The 16,477-nt window shown below is 47.0% G+C and overlaps 1 protein-coding gene across 1 annotated transcript in view; it reads right to left on the reverse strand.

Moving 5' to 3' along the window:
- The window catches only part of LOC134352512 (serine/threonine-protein phosphatase 2A 65 kDa regulatory subunit A alpha isoform-like), a 67,190-nt gene that overhangs the window by 5,930 nt on the left and 44,783 nt on the right, over nucleotides 1-16,477 (reverse strand). Inside the window, exons 15-19 of the mRNA XM_063059778.1 lie at nucleotides 15,212-15,366; nucleotides 7,401-7,543; nucleotides 4,650-4,741; nucleotides 3,345-3,475; nucleotides 478-634 (exon numbers count right to left, since the gene is read on the reverse strand). Of these exons, the coding sequence (XP_062915848.1) occupies nucleotides 478-634; nucleotides 3,345-3,475; nucleotides 4,650-4,741; nucleotides 7,401-7,543; nucleotides 15,212-15,366 (678 nt within the window). The remainder of the gene's footprint in view (nucleotides 1-477; nucleotides 635-3,344; nucleotides 3,476-4,649; nucleotides 4,742-7,400; nucleotides 7,544-15,211; nucleotides 15,367-16,477) is intronic.

Below are 16,477 nucleotides of genomic sequence, written 5' to 3' on the forward strand. Positions count from 1 at the left end.
CACCCCAGACTACACTGAAGAGTACCCCTGCCTAACAGGGGTCAAAATAATGACAGTGTTGCTCGCTGCACTGCTTGTAACAGTGACCTTTCTATTGCCCATGGTGGGTTAAGACTGTAAAAGACATGTTGAGGTGAGTTTAACAGGTGTCATTCATTCATTATCATAACTAACGTTATTTAAACTAGCCGGCTAGCTGCTAAGGAGCTACTCTATTGCAGCTATCCCACCTCTCCCGGAAGTTCCAGGAGTCTCTCGCAAATTGATGGTGCTACCTCCCTGAAATGAGTTTTTGCAGGGTGGGATGTCTGCATGCACCACTTGCATTTGCAGCTCATTCCACACTCTCATGACCCTCTGAGTTTCCCCTCATGTTCCCCTTTAAGGTTTTCACCTTTCACCCTTAACATATGACCTCTAGTTGTAGTCCCACCCAACCTCAGTGGAAACAGTCTGCTTGCATTTCCCCATCTATACTCCTGTGACCCGACTGGTGGTGTCGTGACATCAGAGTCGGACTTGGGGACGAAAGGTCCCCAGTTCGAATCCAGCCGGCTCCCCTGCAAACTGCTCCATGCTGGGTCACATACTTCTCCTTATTTAGTGTGTTTCCACTTCTCTCCAACAGCACTCCCTGCAAGAAAACACACCAATGAAGACCAGGATTCAGTGAGAACAACCTGATTACCCCACTGCTCTTAACTTGAGTCACCTTGAAACTGGAATCTTTCTTGTTGGAACAGCACAGGTCACACTAACACAGGAGCTTGACAGGTCAAGCACCATCTCTGGAGAGGAATAAACAGACCCCTCATCAGGACAGACTGGAAAGGAAGGGGACAGAAGCTGGAATAAAGTGGTGCGGGGACAGGAAGGAGTACAAGCTGGAAGGTGATAGGCGAGACCAGGTGAGGGGGAAGGGGGAGGGGGGTGTGAGAGGCTGGGAGGTGATAGGTGGAAGAAGTAAAGGGCTGGAGAAGAGGGAATCTGATAGAGACCATGGAAGAAAGGGAAGGAGGAGGGGGGAACCAGAGGAAGTGAAGAGAAGGGTAAGAGGGGAGCCAGCATGAGGGCTGGAAACAGAGAGAAGGAGGGAGTGGGGAAAGATTACTGGAAGTTGGAGAACTCGGTGTTTGTGCCATTAGGCTGGAGGCTACCCAGATCGACTATGAGATGTTGCTCCAGCAATCTGAGTGTGGCCTCTTTGAGCGGTAGAGGAGACAATCAGCACGCCAAAATGGGAATAGGAAGTTGAATTGAAATGGATAGCCACTGGGAGAGCCTGCCTTTTGTGGCAGATAGAGTGAAGGTGCTCAAATATATGATACCCCAATCTACGCTGAATCTCACCAATGTAGAGGAGGCTGCACCAAGTTACAGCAGGTGACACAAGCAGACCTGCTGGTGAACTATCGCCTCACATGGACGGACTGTTTAAGGGTCTGAATAGTGGTGAGGGAGGTGGTCTAGGGGCCACGAGCAGCTGTGGAGGCCAAATCATTGGGTGTATTTAAGGCAGAGATAGATAGGTTCTTGATGAGACAGGGCATCATGAAGAGGCAAGGGGAATGGGGATGACTGGAAGAATTGGATGGCAGAGCAGACTCGATGGGCTGATGGGCCTACTTCTGCTCCTCCATCTTATCGTCTTATGATTAATTGGAGGTTTCTCTGGTGAGGGACACTAAGGTTGGGCTTGGGGCTTTTGTTAGGAAGAGATGAAGAGAGAAGATGCCAGAGAAAAGAGGTGAAGGGCCTGTTCCCCTGGTGTACTTGTCTCTCCACGTTGACTAAATCTTCAGTGACTAACTCTGATTTGTGTGCAAGACTTTGCTCTCTAAAACTAGCTGAACAGCACAGAAAGCTACCTCAAAAAGAAATTTAACAGAAGGAAAAAATTAAAGGGAAACGAAACACATGATATGCTTTTTACGTGTTTCTGCTCCGCAAAAGTCGCAAGGCGGTAAATCCTGCACCTCTCTGGTGTGCAACACGAAGCAGCGTTTACCTTAATCCACTTTATTAGGGAAAGCAGTCAAAACAACGATGTAATATACAAATTAGGAGAATGACGTCCACCGGTAACAGGTTAAATGTGCCTAACACAATCTCTATAATCATTCAAAAAGCTAACAGACATTAAATTACGTGATTTGCAATATTGAAATGGCATCCCAAATGTGACTAGACCACTGGAATGATACAATATTGTGTAATTCTGGTCGGGAAGAGAAGCTCAGCTATTGAAAAATCTACTTTAACTAATACGTACAGAAGCAATGGCTGCCTAACCAAACCATCAGGTAATCACAGCATCCACTGGCACTGCTGTTCAAGTCACTGGAATAATGAGGTCGGCATTGAAAGTCATTTCAATAACTGTCTAACGGGCACTCTTTCTTTTAATGTTAAAAATGATTAAAAGGGAAATTAAGGTCGGTCAAAACTTATAGCACGTCATTCAGCAACGTGGGGACAATGCAGTGCAGACACATGAGGCCCCATTAAATGTGGGCCCCACCTTAGGACCCATCAATGTGGAACCCACCCCTTCACCAGGCCCCATCAAATGCGAAACCCTCTCCTACATCAGGGTCAGGACGCATTAATGTGGACCACTTCCCCAAGCCAAGGCCCATCCAATGTGGACCCCTCACTGGGCCCCTCCTCTGCCACCCCATCCGAGAACAGTTTCAGATTGGACAACATCTTCAGTTTTAATTCGAGCATTTGCCACTGGATGCTGGGAATACAAGCGAAGGTGTTTTGGGAAAGGAGGAGGAGGCATGCTGGATACAAGTGACTGTCGACAGAGCAGCAAAGCTAATAACCTCACATCCTTGTTAACAGTTAAACCCATCGGATACACAATGCCACTGGGTACACTGCAGTCAATGAAAATAAATAAGGGGAGTAGACAGCTCGATATCTCAAGCTAAATTGAGACAGCAGAAAGACTGCAGAACTAGAATCTACAAGGCAGCTAAAATCCAGTGACACTACGTACGAGACGTTTACATTTCCAGGGGTAATTCTTTAAAGAGTGTTGTGTATGTGGCCTGGCTACACAACAATGCTATTAATAAAAATGCTGGAGACAGGAGCGAAGTTTCATGGTTCTTTACTAGTAGAAAACGATGCAGAACAAACACATACGTATCAATGTGCACCTAGTAGCGCATGCAATGACGTGTTACTACAACATAAAGTAGTCCCCATATCATACAGTAGGCTGACCCAGCTGGTGTTGTAGTGGCGTCACCCCGAGTTTGAATCCAGCCGGCTCCCCTGCACGCTTTCCATCCATGCTGGGTTACGAGCTGGTGATCTCTTTGGAAACTCACCCGGCAGAAGGCAATGGCAAACCATTGCTGTAACTTGCTTCGTACGCGGTTCCCCACTATGTTAGAGAGGCGTGGAGGGAAATCGTCCGCAAACTGGAGAAACTCCGGATGTGACGTAACTTTCCTTTTTCCTATACGGTACAAAGAGAGAGTGGAAGAAGGTTTTCAAAGATGTCAGCGGCAGATCTCGTTGCAAGTCTGGAGAGCCATTTCTTCACTCCTTTCTACGATAAGGCAAGCACTAGATAAGAAGGAAAACATGCAGATTAGATATTAAACGGAGACAAAATGGGAACGTTTCTGAAGATAATCAGAATACGCATCTATCTGTAAGCTATGACGACAACTTGTGGGAATTCTAGCGATGGAGTATGTCATTTCTAAAATATTGCAAGTGAATTCATACAATTGCCAGCTCTTAATTCCTGTTGCTTCAAGACCTATTCGGGCAGATGGGACTCGTCAGCTCATCTAGGAGAAGGAAAATTCTGATCTCAAACCCCCGCTGCCTTGCCGCTGTACCCACTCACAGGGAAGGCTCTGGGAGTAAACCCGGAGCTGGAGTCCCTAAGGCAGTCCTACGCTGACTGACAACTCCTGTGGTGCTCCTGGTACCAAACTCAATCTGCCGTTCCTTTGGGTGCGTGCAGACGGGGAGCTTGCTACATGGGGCAACAGCTTGCTCTCCATATCGTACTGCTACCTCCCTGAAATGAGATTTTGCAGGGTGGGATGTCTGGCACTAGATTTTAACACCCGTTCCTAAACCCTAAAAATCACCTAATATAAACACAGAACTCTTTACTGAGGATTGTACTCAAAACTCTGGATTGGTTCTTAAAATATTCAGCTTACAGAAACAGGGAGGGAAGTAAGAGACAGAACTGAGAACTTCATGCTTGGCTCTATAACAAGGTTTATAATTCTGAACAATTAGTAAATCCCTTTAACTGGAAACAGTTCCAAATATCACAGCATTGTTCCAGCACCTCGAATAACCCTCTTGCTGGTTCAGAGTTTTGAATCCATAATTTGTGTTTTATCCCCTTTAATGAACGTGCTGAGGACTGCATGTTTTTCCCTGACTCTCACCAGTTACACGTGCAGATTACAAAGCACACATCTTTAGTTTAAAGAGCCTTTTCTACCATCAGTGCACCTAGAGCAGGAACCCAGCAGACACCCATCTTGTCTTGTGCTCATCTTCAGAGACCCAGTGACAGACTCTAGTACAATGGAGGCCACAACTGCTTGAATGGAGAATGCTTATGCTCGTACCGAGCTGGGTCCAAAGCCACAACTTACCAGTCATGGCTTCCTGCGCGAAGTACTTTACGTCCATATCTTGGTCCTGACCCAATTTCTCCAGTGTTGGTTTGAACTTGTTCTGTAAAGTGCTGTGATTTAAAAAGCAATTTTTAGTACCTGTGACCTTCAAAACAAGACAGCAGCACATTCACTTAAATCTAAAGCGATACTGGATACTACCCAGATTAAAATCTCCTATTTCTGCCTCTCACGCAGGCTCCCACTACCACAACTGATCGTTTACTGGCCAGATACGGGTTAGAGCTCAACTAGCAGACTATGGTCAGAAACTGCAGCTGAGCTCATTTGGGGTAGTGGATGCAAAAGGAGAACAATTTGGATGCTCCATTTTTATGCCGTTGAAGAGAGGGGGCACTGAATGCATAAACTTCCTTTTAATGCAATCCATCTGTTATTTCTTTCCACACAAATTCCAATCAAATCACAAACGCACAATTTCACAAAAATCGTTCACCGGACGGGTTGGCGGGGTGGAGATACGTCGCTACCGAAGGAGGTGCAGGGTGCTCCTTCCCTCCGCAGGCCTGCAGGTCACCCTTGGGCAAGGTGCAACACCTGCTTAAGCCCCCCCACCTGATCCGGGTCACGCGATGCCGTGGGAGCAGATGGTGGACAGTCATGTGTGCAGCCGGTGCAGATCACAAGTCCCGGTTGTACGACCACTGACGCCGGGCAGACAATCTCTGAAGAGCACTGATAATGGCTGGGGGGTGGGGGGGGTCACCTCGTCTTGTAAAGACACACACGGCCCAGAAGGCGTCAATGGCACAAACCAGTTCTGCAGGACAATTTGCCAAGAACAATCGTGGCCATGGAGAGACCACGATCGCCCACGTCTCATGATGATGAAGATGGTGGTGGCGTTAACTGAAATCTCACTGTGCGGTTTTCACTTCTAACCAGGATTTATCCATCAGTGGTTGAAGGAGAGAGGGAAGATGTATTAAAGAAGATTGGAGGAGTAAACTTTTCATGCAGGAGTTGGTAGCTGAGCTGCCAAAGGAGGTGGTGGTGGTGCAGGCAGGAACAAAACCTGGACAGTCACTTGATAAACCTCTGGTTAGGTCACATTTGGAGTACTGAATTCAGCTCTGGTCAGTCCTTTAAAGGGTGTGGAGACTTTGAAGAAGGTACAGAAGATGTTTACAGGACGTTGCCTGTGATAAACCTCTGGTTACGTCACATTTGGAGTAGTGAATTCAGCCCTGGTCTCCCCTTTAAAGGGTCTGAAAAAGGTCCAGACATGCTGGCTGGTACTGCAGATGTTACCGGAGAGGTTGCTTTCTCCAGAGTGATGGAGTCTGAGGGAGGGACGAGCTGACAGAAGTTTACAAAATTCTGAGGCAAAGGCAGACGGCTCACAGTTGAGATGTAAGAGCCAGAAGAGAACAGCTCAAAGACGTGCCGAGGATTTGAGTACCTGGAACACACCGACGGGTCTGGTGGAACTGGATGCAGGTTTGAAACAAGTGTTTATGATCCAATGAAGGGTCACGGTCTGAAACACCGACTGGTTATTCATTTCCATGGACACTGCCTGACCTGCTGAGTTCCTCCAGCGTTTTGTGTGAGCATTGAAGTATTTAAGACACTGTTAGACAGGCAAATGAACGTGCTGAGAATGGAGGATATCGGCCACGTGCGGGCCAAAGGACATGGTTCAATTAGGCGCTGCTTTATTTATAAAGTCTGCAGGTGTTGGAAACCCAGAGCAACACACACAAAATGCTGGAGGACCTCAGCAGGTCAGGTAGCACCTATGGAAATGAATAAACAGGTGACGTTTCGGGCCCAGACCCTTCGTCCGGACTGAAAAGGAAGAATTAGTTTGGCACAACATTGTGGGCCAATGGGCCTGTTCTACAGGTTCAGTTAGCAAGACAGAGGGATGTGGAGTTAGTGTGGCTGAGTGGGTTTACTATAGCAAGGAGTGATTGTCAGTATAGATGTAATGGACAAGAGGGCATGCTTCTATACAGTACAACTGACTATATCCAGAACCCAAGCTTTGCTTGAAACACCCTCCACCATCCTCAGCCAACTTTTAACCCACGTTGCCAGCTTGCCAGAAGTTTTAACAATGAGGACCAGCCTGGAGGGTAGAAACGGGCCACTAAATGTTCTTGGCAAGGATGTCCTTTTTTAAAAAAAATGGGGAGAAGGCAGGCGAGTGGGGTTGAGGGGAATAATAAATCAGCCATGATAGAATGGCCCTGCAGTATCGATGGGCCGAACAGCCTGTTTCTGTTCCTGTGTCTTATGGTCTTAACCTCTGGATAGAGAAGATGATCGTTTAAGGGTACCAAAGGATCAAGGTCAAGCAGGAAAGTGAGGCAAACACCACAGGGCAGGGGGAGGCCTGAGGGTTAAGTTTATGCCCCTCCCCCACGCAGTACATGGAATGAGCTGCCAGAGGAACTGGTTGAGGCAGGCACATTAACAACTTCAATCAGGACAGGTACGCGGGCAGGAAAGGTTTAGAGCAAGGGTGCACAACTATTTTGGTGTCATGGACCATTACGCTAGGGGTCCATGAACCCCAGGTTGAGAACCTGGGACAATGGGACTGGCAGAGATGGTGGTCTTGGCCGGATTGGACCTGTGGGGACAAAAGACGGTGCGACTCCATCACTAAACGCCACCACAGTGGTGTCTCAACTTCCATTCCAAACCGGAGGTGAAACATTCTCCACAGGCCGGGTTATAAACCCCAACTCAAATACTTACCTGGCATCTAAAACCGGTCCTATTTTCTGCAATGATTTAGCCACGTTGAAGCGAACGTTTGCCACCTGATCGCCTGCCATCTGGAGAACCGTCGGTAGCATGTGCTTTGCTGTGATTTCTTGGCCACAGGCTTCAGACAACACCTAAAAAAAACCAGCAGAAAATGCAAATGTTCATTCACAGCCCCGACCTTCACGAAGCAAGACTGAAGAAAAGGTCATCGATCTGATTTGTGCGACACTCAGAATGTATTTTGCCCCATGATAAAAAGGCATAGTCCACGCTGACACCAATGATCATCCGCAAGGAGAGAGATGAGGTCCTGCAACGGAGATTTACAGATCAACAGACAAGTTGTAAAGAAGAAGTGCTGGTATATTGTAATCGCTGGACTACCCCTTCTGCCATGTACGAGCGAGTTTAGAAACAGGAAGGCAGGACGGCTGAAATGTACAAAGTGTGGGTGCAGAGCAGACAGCATCACTGGGATCTCTTCCATGGCAAGGTGACCCAAGCCAAGAGGGAACCAGGATTATAAGACGCAAGAGCGGAATTCGGCTATCGAGTCAAATATGATGGCAGAATATAGCATTAGTGGTCAGACTCTTGGCACTGTGGAGGATCAGAGGAATCTTGGGGTCTGAGTCCATAGGACACTCAAAGCTGCTACGCAGGTTGACTCTGTGGTTAAGGAGGCATACGGTGCATTGGCCTTCATCAATCGTGGGATTGAGGTTAAGAGCCGAGAGGTAATGTTACAGCTATATAGGACCCTGGTCAGACCCCACTTGGAGTACTGTGTTCAATTCTGGTCACCTCACTACAGGAATGACGTGGAAGCCATAGAAAGGGTGCCGAGGAGATTTACAAGGATGTTGCCTGGATTGGGGAGCATGCTTTATGAGAATAGGTTGAGTGAACTCGGCCTTTTCTCTTTGCAGCGACGGAGGATGAGAGGTGACCTGATAGAGGTGAACAAGATAATGAGAGGCATTGATTGTGTGGATAGTCAGAGGCTTTTTCCCAGGGCTGAAATGGCCAGAACGAGAGGGCATAGTTTTAAGGTGCTTGGGAGTGGGTACAGAGGAGATGTCAGGGGGAAATGAGGTGGAGGATAAATGCGTGGCTGAGGGATTGGAGCAGGGGGCAGGGATTCAGATTTCTGGATCATTGGGACGTCTCTTGGGGCAGGAGTGCCCTGTACAAAAAGGACAGGTTGCACTTCAATCTGAGGGGGACCAAAATCCTGGCAGGGAGGTTTGCTAAGGCTACTGCGAGTTTAAACTAGAATGGTTGGGGGTTGGGAACCGAACTGAAGAGACTAGGGAAGAGGAGGTTGGCTCACAAATAGAGAAAGCTTGTAGACAGTACGAGAGGGAGGATAGGCAGGTGATAGAGAAAGGATGCAAGGATGCTCTCAGACCGAAGGTTTGAGATGCGTCTATTTTAACGCAAGGAGTGTTGTGAACAAAGCGGATGAGCTTAGATCGTGGATCACTACTTGGAGATATGATGTGGTGGCCATCAGAGACTTGGATGGCTCAGGGACAGGAATGGTTACTTCAATTGCTGGGTTTTAGATGTTTCAACAAGGACAGGGAGGAAGGCAAAAGAGGTGGGGGCGTGGCACTGTTGATCAGAGATAGTGTCACAGCTGCAGGAAAGGTGGACGCCATGGAGGGATTGTCTACGGGGTCTCTGTGGGTGGAGGTTAGGAACAGGAAGGGGTCAATAACTTTACTGGGTGTTTTTCATAGGCCGCCCAATAGTAACAGGGATATCGAGGAGCAGATAGGGAAACAGATCCTGGAAAGGTGTAATAATAACAGAGTTGTCATGATGGGAGGCTTTAATTTCCCAAATATCGATTGGCGTATCCCAAGAGCAAGGGGTTTAAGATGGGGTGGAATTTGTTAGGTGTATTCAGGAAGGTTTCTTGACACAATATGTAGATAAGCCTACAACAGAAGAGGCTGTACTTGATCTGGTATTGGGAAATGAACCTGGTCAGGTGTCAGGTCTCTCAGTGGGAGAGCATTTTGGAGATAGTGATCATAATTCTATCTCCTTTACCATAGCATTGGAGAGGGATAGGAGCAGACAAGTTAGGGAAACGTTTAATTGGAGCAAGGGGAAATATGAGGCTATCAGGCAGGAAACTGGAAACAGATGCTCTTTGGGAAAAGTGTGGACGAAATGTGGCAAATGTTCAGGGGATGTTTGTGTGGAGCTCTGCATGGGTACGTTCCGATGAGACAGGGACGTTATGGTAGGGTACAGGAACCGTGGTGTACAAAGGCTGTAATAAATCTAGTCAAGAAGAAAAGAAAAGCTTACAAAAGGTTCAGAGAGCTGGGCAATGTTAAAGATCTAGAAGGTTATAAGGCTAATAGGAAGGAGCTTAAGAAGGAAATTAGGAGAGCCAGAAGAGGCCATGAGAAGGCCTTGGCAGGCAGGGTTAAGGAAAACCCCAAGGCATTCTGCAAGTATGTGAAGAGCAAGAGGATAAGACGTGAAAGAATAGGACCTATCAAGTGTGACAGTGGGAAAGTATGTATGGAACCGGAGGAAATAGCAGAGGTACTTAATAAATATTTTACTTCCGTATTCACTATGGAAAAGGATCTTAGTGATTGTCGTGATGACTTGCAGCAGACTGAAAAGCTTGAACATGTAAATATTAAGAAAGAGGATGTGCTGGAGCTTTTGGAAAGCATCAAGTTGGATAAATCGCCAGGACCGGATGAGATGTACCCCAGGCTGCTGTGGAAGGTGAAGGAGGAGATTGCTGAACCTCTGCCAATGATCTTTACATCATCAATGAGGATGGGAGAGGATTTTAATCTACTAGGATCGTTGGAACACACACAAATTGCTGGAGGAACTCTGCAGGCCAGGCAGCATCGATGGAAAAGAGTACAGTCGACATTTCCAGCCGAGACCCCTTCGGCAGGAGTGGAGAAAAAAGATGAGTAGATTTAAAAGTTCGGTGGGGCGGGGGAAGGTGAGTGGAGAAAGAAATACAAGGTGCTGGGTGAAACCAGGAGTGGGGAGGGATGAAGTAAAGAGCTGAGCAGATATCACAGAGTGAGAGAAGGTTTCACCGACTCCCGTCGAAAGGAAGCAGAGATCACGGAGGGGGAGCAGTGAGAGAGGGTTTCACTGAACTCTCGAAGAGACCTTGGGAGCTCAGCCCTTCCTTCCCATAACAGCCAAGGATACATTTCATCAGGCCTTGGAAACATTGCGTATCCAACTCCACGAAAGACTCCTAATACATCGGCTTCTTGCCCTGTTTGAGTTTTCCAGCCATGTCCTTCTCTCAAACAACAGGAATTCTGCAAATGCTGGAAATTCAAGCAACACACATAGAAGTTGCTGGTGAACGCAGCAGGCCAGTCGACGTTTCAGGCCGAGACCCTTTGTCCTTCTCTCACTCTGTTCCTCACAAAGTTTTCCTGGATCCCCCCTCCTTTGGGCCATTCCCTTTGAAATCGTTCGTGCTGATATCAGAGAGGTTGAGGTTCTGTACTGCTATAACCTGATAACTCGTACAACTGTGTTTTGCCTTTCTCCTTCGTATCCAGGACATCTTTGAGGAGCGATGCCTCAAAAAGGTGGCATCCATGGTGAAGGACCCCGCCACCCAGGACATGCCCTCTTCTCACTGCGACCCTCAGGAAGGAGGCACAGAAGCCTGAAAGCACACACTCAGCGATTCAAGAACAGTCTCTTCCCCTCTGCCATTTCTGAATGGACACTGAACCCATGCTCTACTTCACTACTTTTTATTTCTGTTTCCGCACTGTTATTTTATATATTTACTGTAATTCACAGTTTTCTGTTATTATGTGTTGCACTGTACTGCTGCCACAAAGACAGCAAATTTCACGACATTGTGCCGGAGACGTTAAACCTGATTCTGATTTCCTTGCTTCTGTACCTCATGCTGAATACTGGGAGAGCTGTCACATGTGACCACTCCTAGGGACTACCTGTACACTGTTACTTGAAGCTCTTTTTGCATATTCCTCCAAGGAATGTGTGGGCATCACAGGTTGAAGTGGTATTTAATTCCTTTGTGGTGGGCTGCAGTCCTTGAGGTTTGGGTGCACCCACAATGCAGTTAGGGTGGGTGATCCAGGGTTCTGACCCAGTCAATGTCAATGCCCTGGTTCAGATTTTTACTGCTATGCTGTAGGCATTTCATTTTAGCAGTTCTCTAAGAGCAATCTGTTCTGCTTTCAGCCTGTTTGGTTTTGAGCTCAGGAATGAGGTGTCATCCAATCAAGATGGTAGTATTGGGAGAAGGTGCTAGAGATTACTGGGCAGAGAGGTCTTTGTTTGGCGGGAGCTGGGAGAAGGCAGGAGGGAAGATGGTGGATGATGAGGGTGCTTTGTGCAGATGAATGGCTTCGAGGAGGAAGGACCAATAATCCCGTGGGAAAGCCTCTTTGTTCAAGATGGATTTCCAGTGACCTTCGGAAGGTGGTGTGTGCTTTCACGCAGATGGAGGGAGGGTCCAGCGCGCGATTTACAGAGAAGTTCAAGATTTGAGCTCCACTGTATACGTGACTTTTTAAGTAGAATGGGCCCTTGTTGTTTTTTTTCTCTTTCTTTCCTTCAATAACTGTTTGCTTAAGTTAACATTCTTAAATATACTCCTGAATAATTCTATGCAGTGTACAATCTGTTATTTTTTGCTGACAGGCGATTGCCAGGGGCAGTAAATCACACAGCATTCACACAAACCGGGATTTAGGTAGGCGAGACATCCGAACCTCACGGATTTTGCGGGACCAAAGTCACATACACCTTAGATGTACGAAGCCTGAAGTTTCTCCCCGCGGAGTCCAGTGGCTGTTTGCGAGGGGCTAAAAGGCTGCATTTCCAGAGACGCCCAGTAAAAAGGGGGTTTCAGAAGTAATGGCAATATATTTCCAAGTCCGGTTGGTGTGCAGCTTGCAGGTAATATTCCAATGTTTTGCTATTCTTGGCTGTTTACATCAAGTTCAAGTTTAATTGTCATTCATGAATACCCATGAATACATCCAAATGAAAGTGTTTTTTCAGGGTCAAGGTACAAAACACAGTACCAACAGTCATACACAGCACGTGGCACATATAGCAGTAAAATATAGTCACACAACAAATATAGTCCAAGTCCCTGAGTCCATGAATGTTGCAGCAGTCTGTAGTCGAACACGTACATCCTGCCTTCGGCCATGCAAACACTTGGGGGGAGAGGGACAGCACCAACATTAGCATAAACGCTGCGCTACATCACCTCCAGCGCCAGCTCTTGATGCCTCTCTCCTGGGCGGCTGCAAACAGGCGGCCCCATGGCTTGAGGCCACATCCGCTCACCCTGCAGGGGTGTCAGTCACCCCTGCTGCCAGCCCCTGCAGTCTGCAATAAATCAGAAGACCAGACTTGCAGCATTACACATTAACAATGCCGAACAGGGTTTTGCAATCACGAGAAAAGAGACTAAGACAATTGCTGGCTGCCAGTCTGCACGCCAACCACATTGCTGACTCTCTGATGCGGGGAGAGTGCGATCTGCCCCAAGTCCAGCTCCTTCTGTTTCTACGCCGATGGGGTAGGCCCGCAGCACTCTTTAAGTGCTTAACTTCCAGCAGGGTCTTGAGATCGTAAAGAAATAAACAAAAGACAATAACACCTTTGGCTGGCCCAGTAGAACCCGCCGCGCCCCAGCACACCGCCAGCTGACTGGAAGTTCACCAGTAGAGGCTTGTGGATTAGTAAGGAGTGTCCCAGAATGTCCTCCTCCTCGATATTTCAGTAATAAATCAATATTACGGTGCCATGCCCACCACACCATTCACTGAGTGAATCGTTCAGCCATTCAACCCTCTCTATGACAGTAACAATCGCCCTCCTGTGAGCTCATTTGCTTTACTAGTAACGTTGCTTACACCAAAATAAATATAATCTTGCATTTCTTATCAGACTGAGGTTTGCTCTCCTTACTGGGCTCGCTTTGTTTCCCTTCGATATTTAACTGCACGGCCACCTCAACTGTAAATGTGGCCTGTGGCCCATCCCTTTTGAGTTTGAATCCCAGCGAGCACTCCCGCAGGATGTTAGTCCTGTTTTGGTCCAGCCCGCGCAGGCATATCTTTCTGAGGTGTTCCTGCTGATCCAGAGGTCTAAAGTTCAACGTACATTGCTACCAAAGTATGAACTCCATATACAAGCAGGAGATTCGTCTTCTTGCAGGCAGCCATAAAGCAAAGAAACACAAGAGAATCCATGGAAAAAGAAAGAATCCCATGCAGCAAAGACTGTCAGACACGCAATCTGCCCAGAAAGAACAAATCGGGCAAACAAGAATAAAAAAATAGTAAACCAGTAAGACACAGAACATGAACCGCAGGGTCACCGAAATTAGGCCCACAGGCAGGGAGCCAGTTCAGATCAGTAGATGGCTGCAGGTCACAGCAATGGAGTCAGTTCCGTGCTGAGAGAAGTGAAACCAGTCCAGGGGCCCAATGGTTGCAGTCCACAGCCAAGGAGCCAGTTCAGCATGTTATCTGAGCCAGGGGCCCAATGGTCGCAGGACACAGCCAGCAAGTCAATTCAGTGCAGAGACAAGTGCTGACGGGAACAGTCGGTTCACTGCTGAGGTGTGTAAAGCCTCACAGAGAAGTTAGTCTTTCCCCCTGCGACTCTTTAAACTTTTTAACCTGGCTCGTTGCTGAAATTGACTGAACACCACTTCATTTTCCCCTCTCAGGCCACTCTCATCCAACCTGAAGTCCACTCCCAGTAATGGCTGCGGCCGCTGCACCTGCATTCTTGAGAGTCCAGCTTGCCAAATCCTTGAGGATACCGCAAAAACGCCAGGTCGTGCAGACCTCTCGACACCCTCCAGAACCTATCAAGCTCCACTTTAAATATACCCAATTACTTGGCCTCCCATCGCCGCCTGTGGCGATGAATTCCGTAGACTCACCACGCTCCGGCTAAAGAAATTCTTCATCTCCGTTCTAAAGGGATATCCCTCTGTTCCAAAGGCTGTGCCCTCCAGTCCTAGACTCACCCACTTTTAGAAACATCCATCTTATCTAGGCATTTCAACTCAATCTCTCCCTCACCTTGTCCAAACTCCAGCAAAGCCCAGGCCCATCAAATAAATCCAGGGAAAGAAGTTAATTCTGCATCTGGAATGACTGTGGGGGCCTTTAAGTACACTTGTAAATTGAAACTAGTTGCATCAAAAAACTTAAAATTCCCTCATCCAGATAATGTATAATGTCCATTTCAAGGTACTCAGATCTCTAAGCAAAAGACAGAGCCATAGTCCACTACAGCACAGAAACAGACCCTTGTGAAATAAAACTTGAAATCTGTAAGCCATCTGGTGGGTCAACAGGTCATTAAATCAGTTGTCCTTCAGCTAACACCATCAATCCATTTCCACAGGGACGGTGAGGAACTCTGCTCCACAAAATCATAAAAAGTCTCGTCCTCAACTCAATTTTTACTCCAGACACCTTGCAGATTAAACACAAAACACCACTACACCTCAGCAAATAACGCAAGCACAGAAGCTCCTATCAAGCAGATGTCAATATTGGAAGGAGCAGCTTTGGCAAAGTGTTAATTGATTTTTTGCAGAATCTAAACATTCACAAAGAATATATAAAAAGAACATTTTAAACAAATCCATAATATTTTTGTTAAATTCTTTATTCTTTAGTGTGTGTTCTAACTGTATGTTTTATTCATGAAATATATTAGCAGCTTGTGAAGTGTAATGGAAGTATTGTCAAAGTTATACTCACGTTAATGCAGAACAGGGTGGTCATTCTGTGATGGTAGTTGGGGTCACTGGCCATGGCAAGTACTTTCGGCACAATGGTGGATTCTGCCCAGTCTTTGCCAAACTTCTCCACCAACTTGGTCAAGTTGTTGGTCGCGGCCTCGCGAATGGCGTACACTGCAAGACAGCATTCACAGGTCAAGAAATGATCTGATCGCTGTTACTACTTGATTTTCAAATACGTACCTTGCTGATAAAATACAAAGTTCCAAAATGAAATGCTCGTACCACCTTCTTCAAAGTGTCAACCTGTTCCATACCAAGTTACACACAGTGGAGGAAATTATGCACTTGGAACGTAGCATTTTAATATACTTATCTATTATTGATTATTTATTGAGATACAGCGTGGAACAGGCCCTTCTTGCCCTGTGAGCCACCCCCGATTAACCCTAAACTAATTACAGGACAATTTACAATGACCAGTTAACCTACCAACCAGTAGGTCTCTGGGAGGAAACAGGAGTACCCGGAGGAAACCCATGCGGTCATGCTGAGAACGTATAAACTCTTCACAGGTGGCAGTGGGAATCGAACCCAATTTCAAAGTGTTGCACTAACCATTATCGCCCCATTAGATATCTCATTGGTCATTGTAAACTGTCCTGTGATGAGGCGAGGGTTACATCAGCCGGTTGCTGGGCAGTGCGTCTCATTGGGCCTGTTCCATGCTATTCTGTAATAATTAAATAAATAAACGTATCGGTCAAAGTCAAGTCTGTTTCTTGTTGCCATGTGTAGAAGTGTACGACAAGATTGCTTGCAGCAGCAATAACTGGGGGGGAGGGGGACGCCAGTGTTTGAACTATGATGGTATTGGACATTGGGCAGGAACCTGGGAGTACAAACTGGGATGAATGCACTCAGAAACACACAATTGAAATGTGGAAGTCATTTTGGGCTTCACTTGGATGGGGCTCTGCAGAGTTTTGTCCCACTGAGACGGGGAAAGAACAGAAGGGTGAAGGAGCCATGCTTGACAAGAGACGCGCAACAGCTCGTCTAGAAGCGTAGGATGCAAAGATCAGCCTGGGCTCCAGAGGGTTACAATGTGGCCAGTAAGAGAGTGAAGAATGGACTTTGGAGAACTAGCAGGGGCCACGAGAAGGACTTGGCGAGTTGGATTCAGGAAAACATACTTGAAGAACAGGAGGATGGCCAGAGTGAGAGTCTGGGCCGGCCAGAGCTAAAAGAGGCAAAATGTTTGGAGTCGGAGGACTTTGGGGGA

Source organism: Mobula hypostoma, chromosome 10 (assembly GCF_963921235.1).
Source record: "Mobula hypostoma chromosome 10, sMobHyp1.1, whole genome shotgun sequence".
In the NCBI taxonomy this organism is placed as follows: domain Eukaryota; kingdom Metazoa; phylum Chordata; class Chondrichthyes; order Myliobatiformes; family Myliobatidae; genus Mobula; species Mobula hypostoma.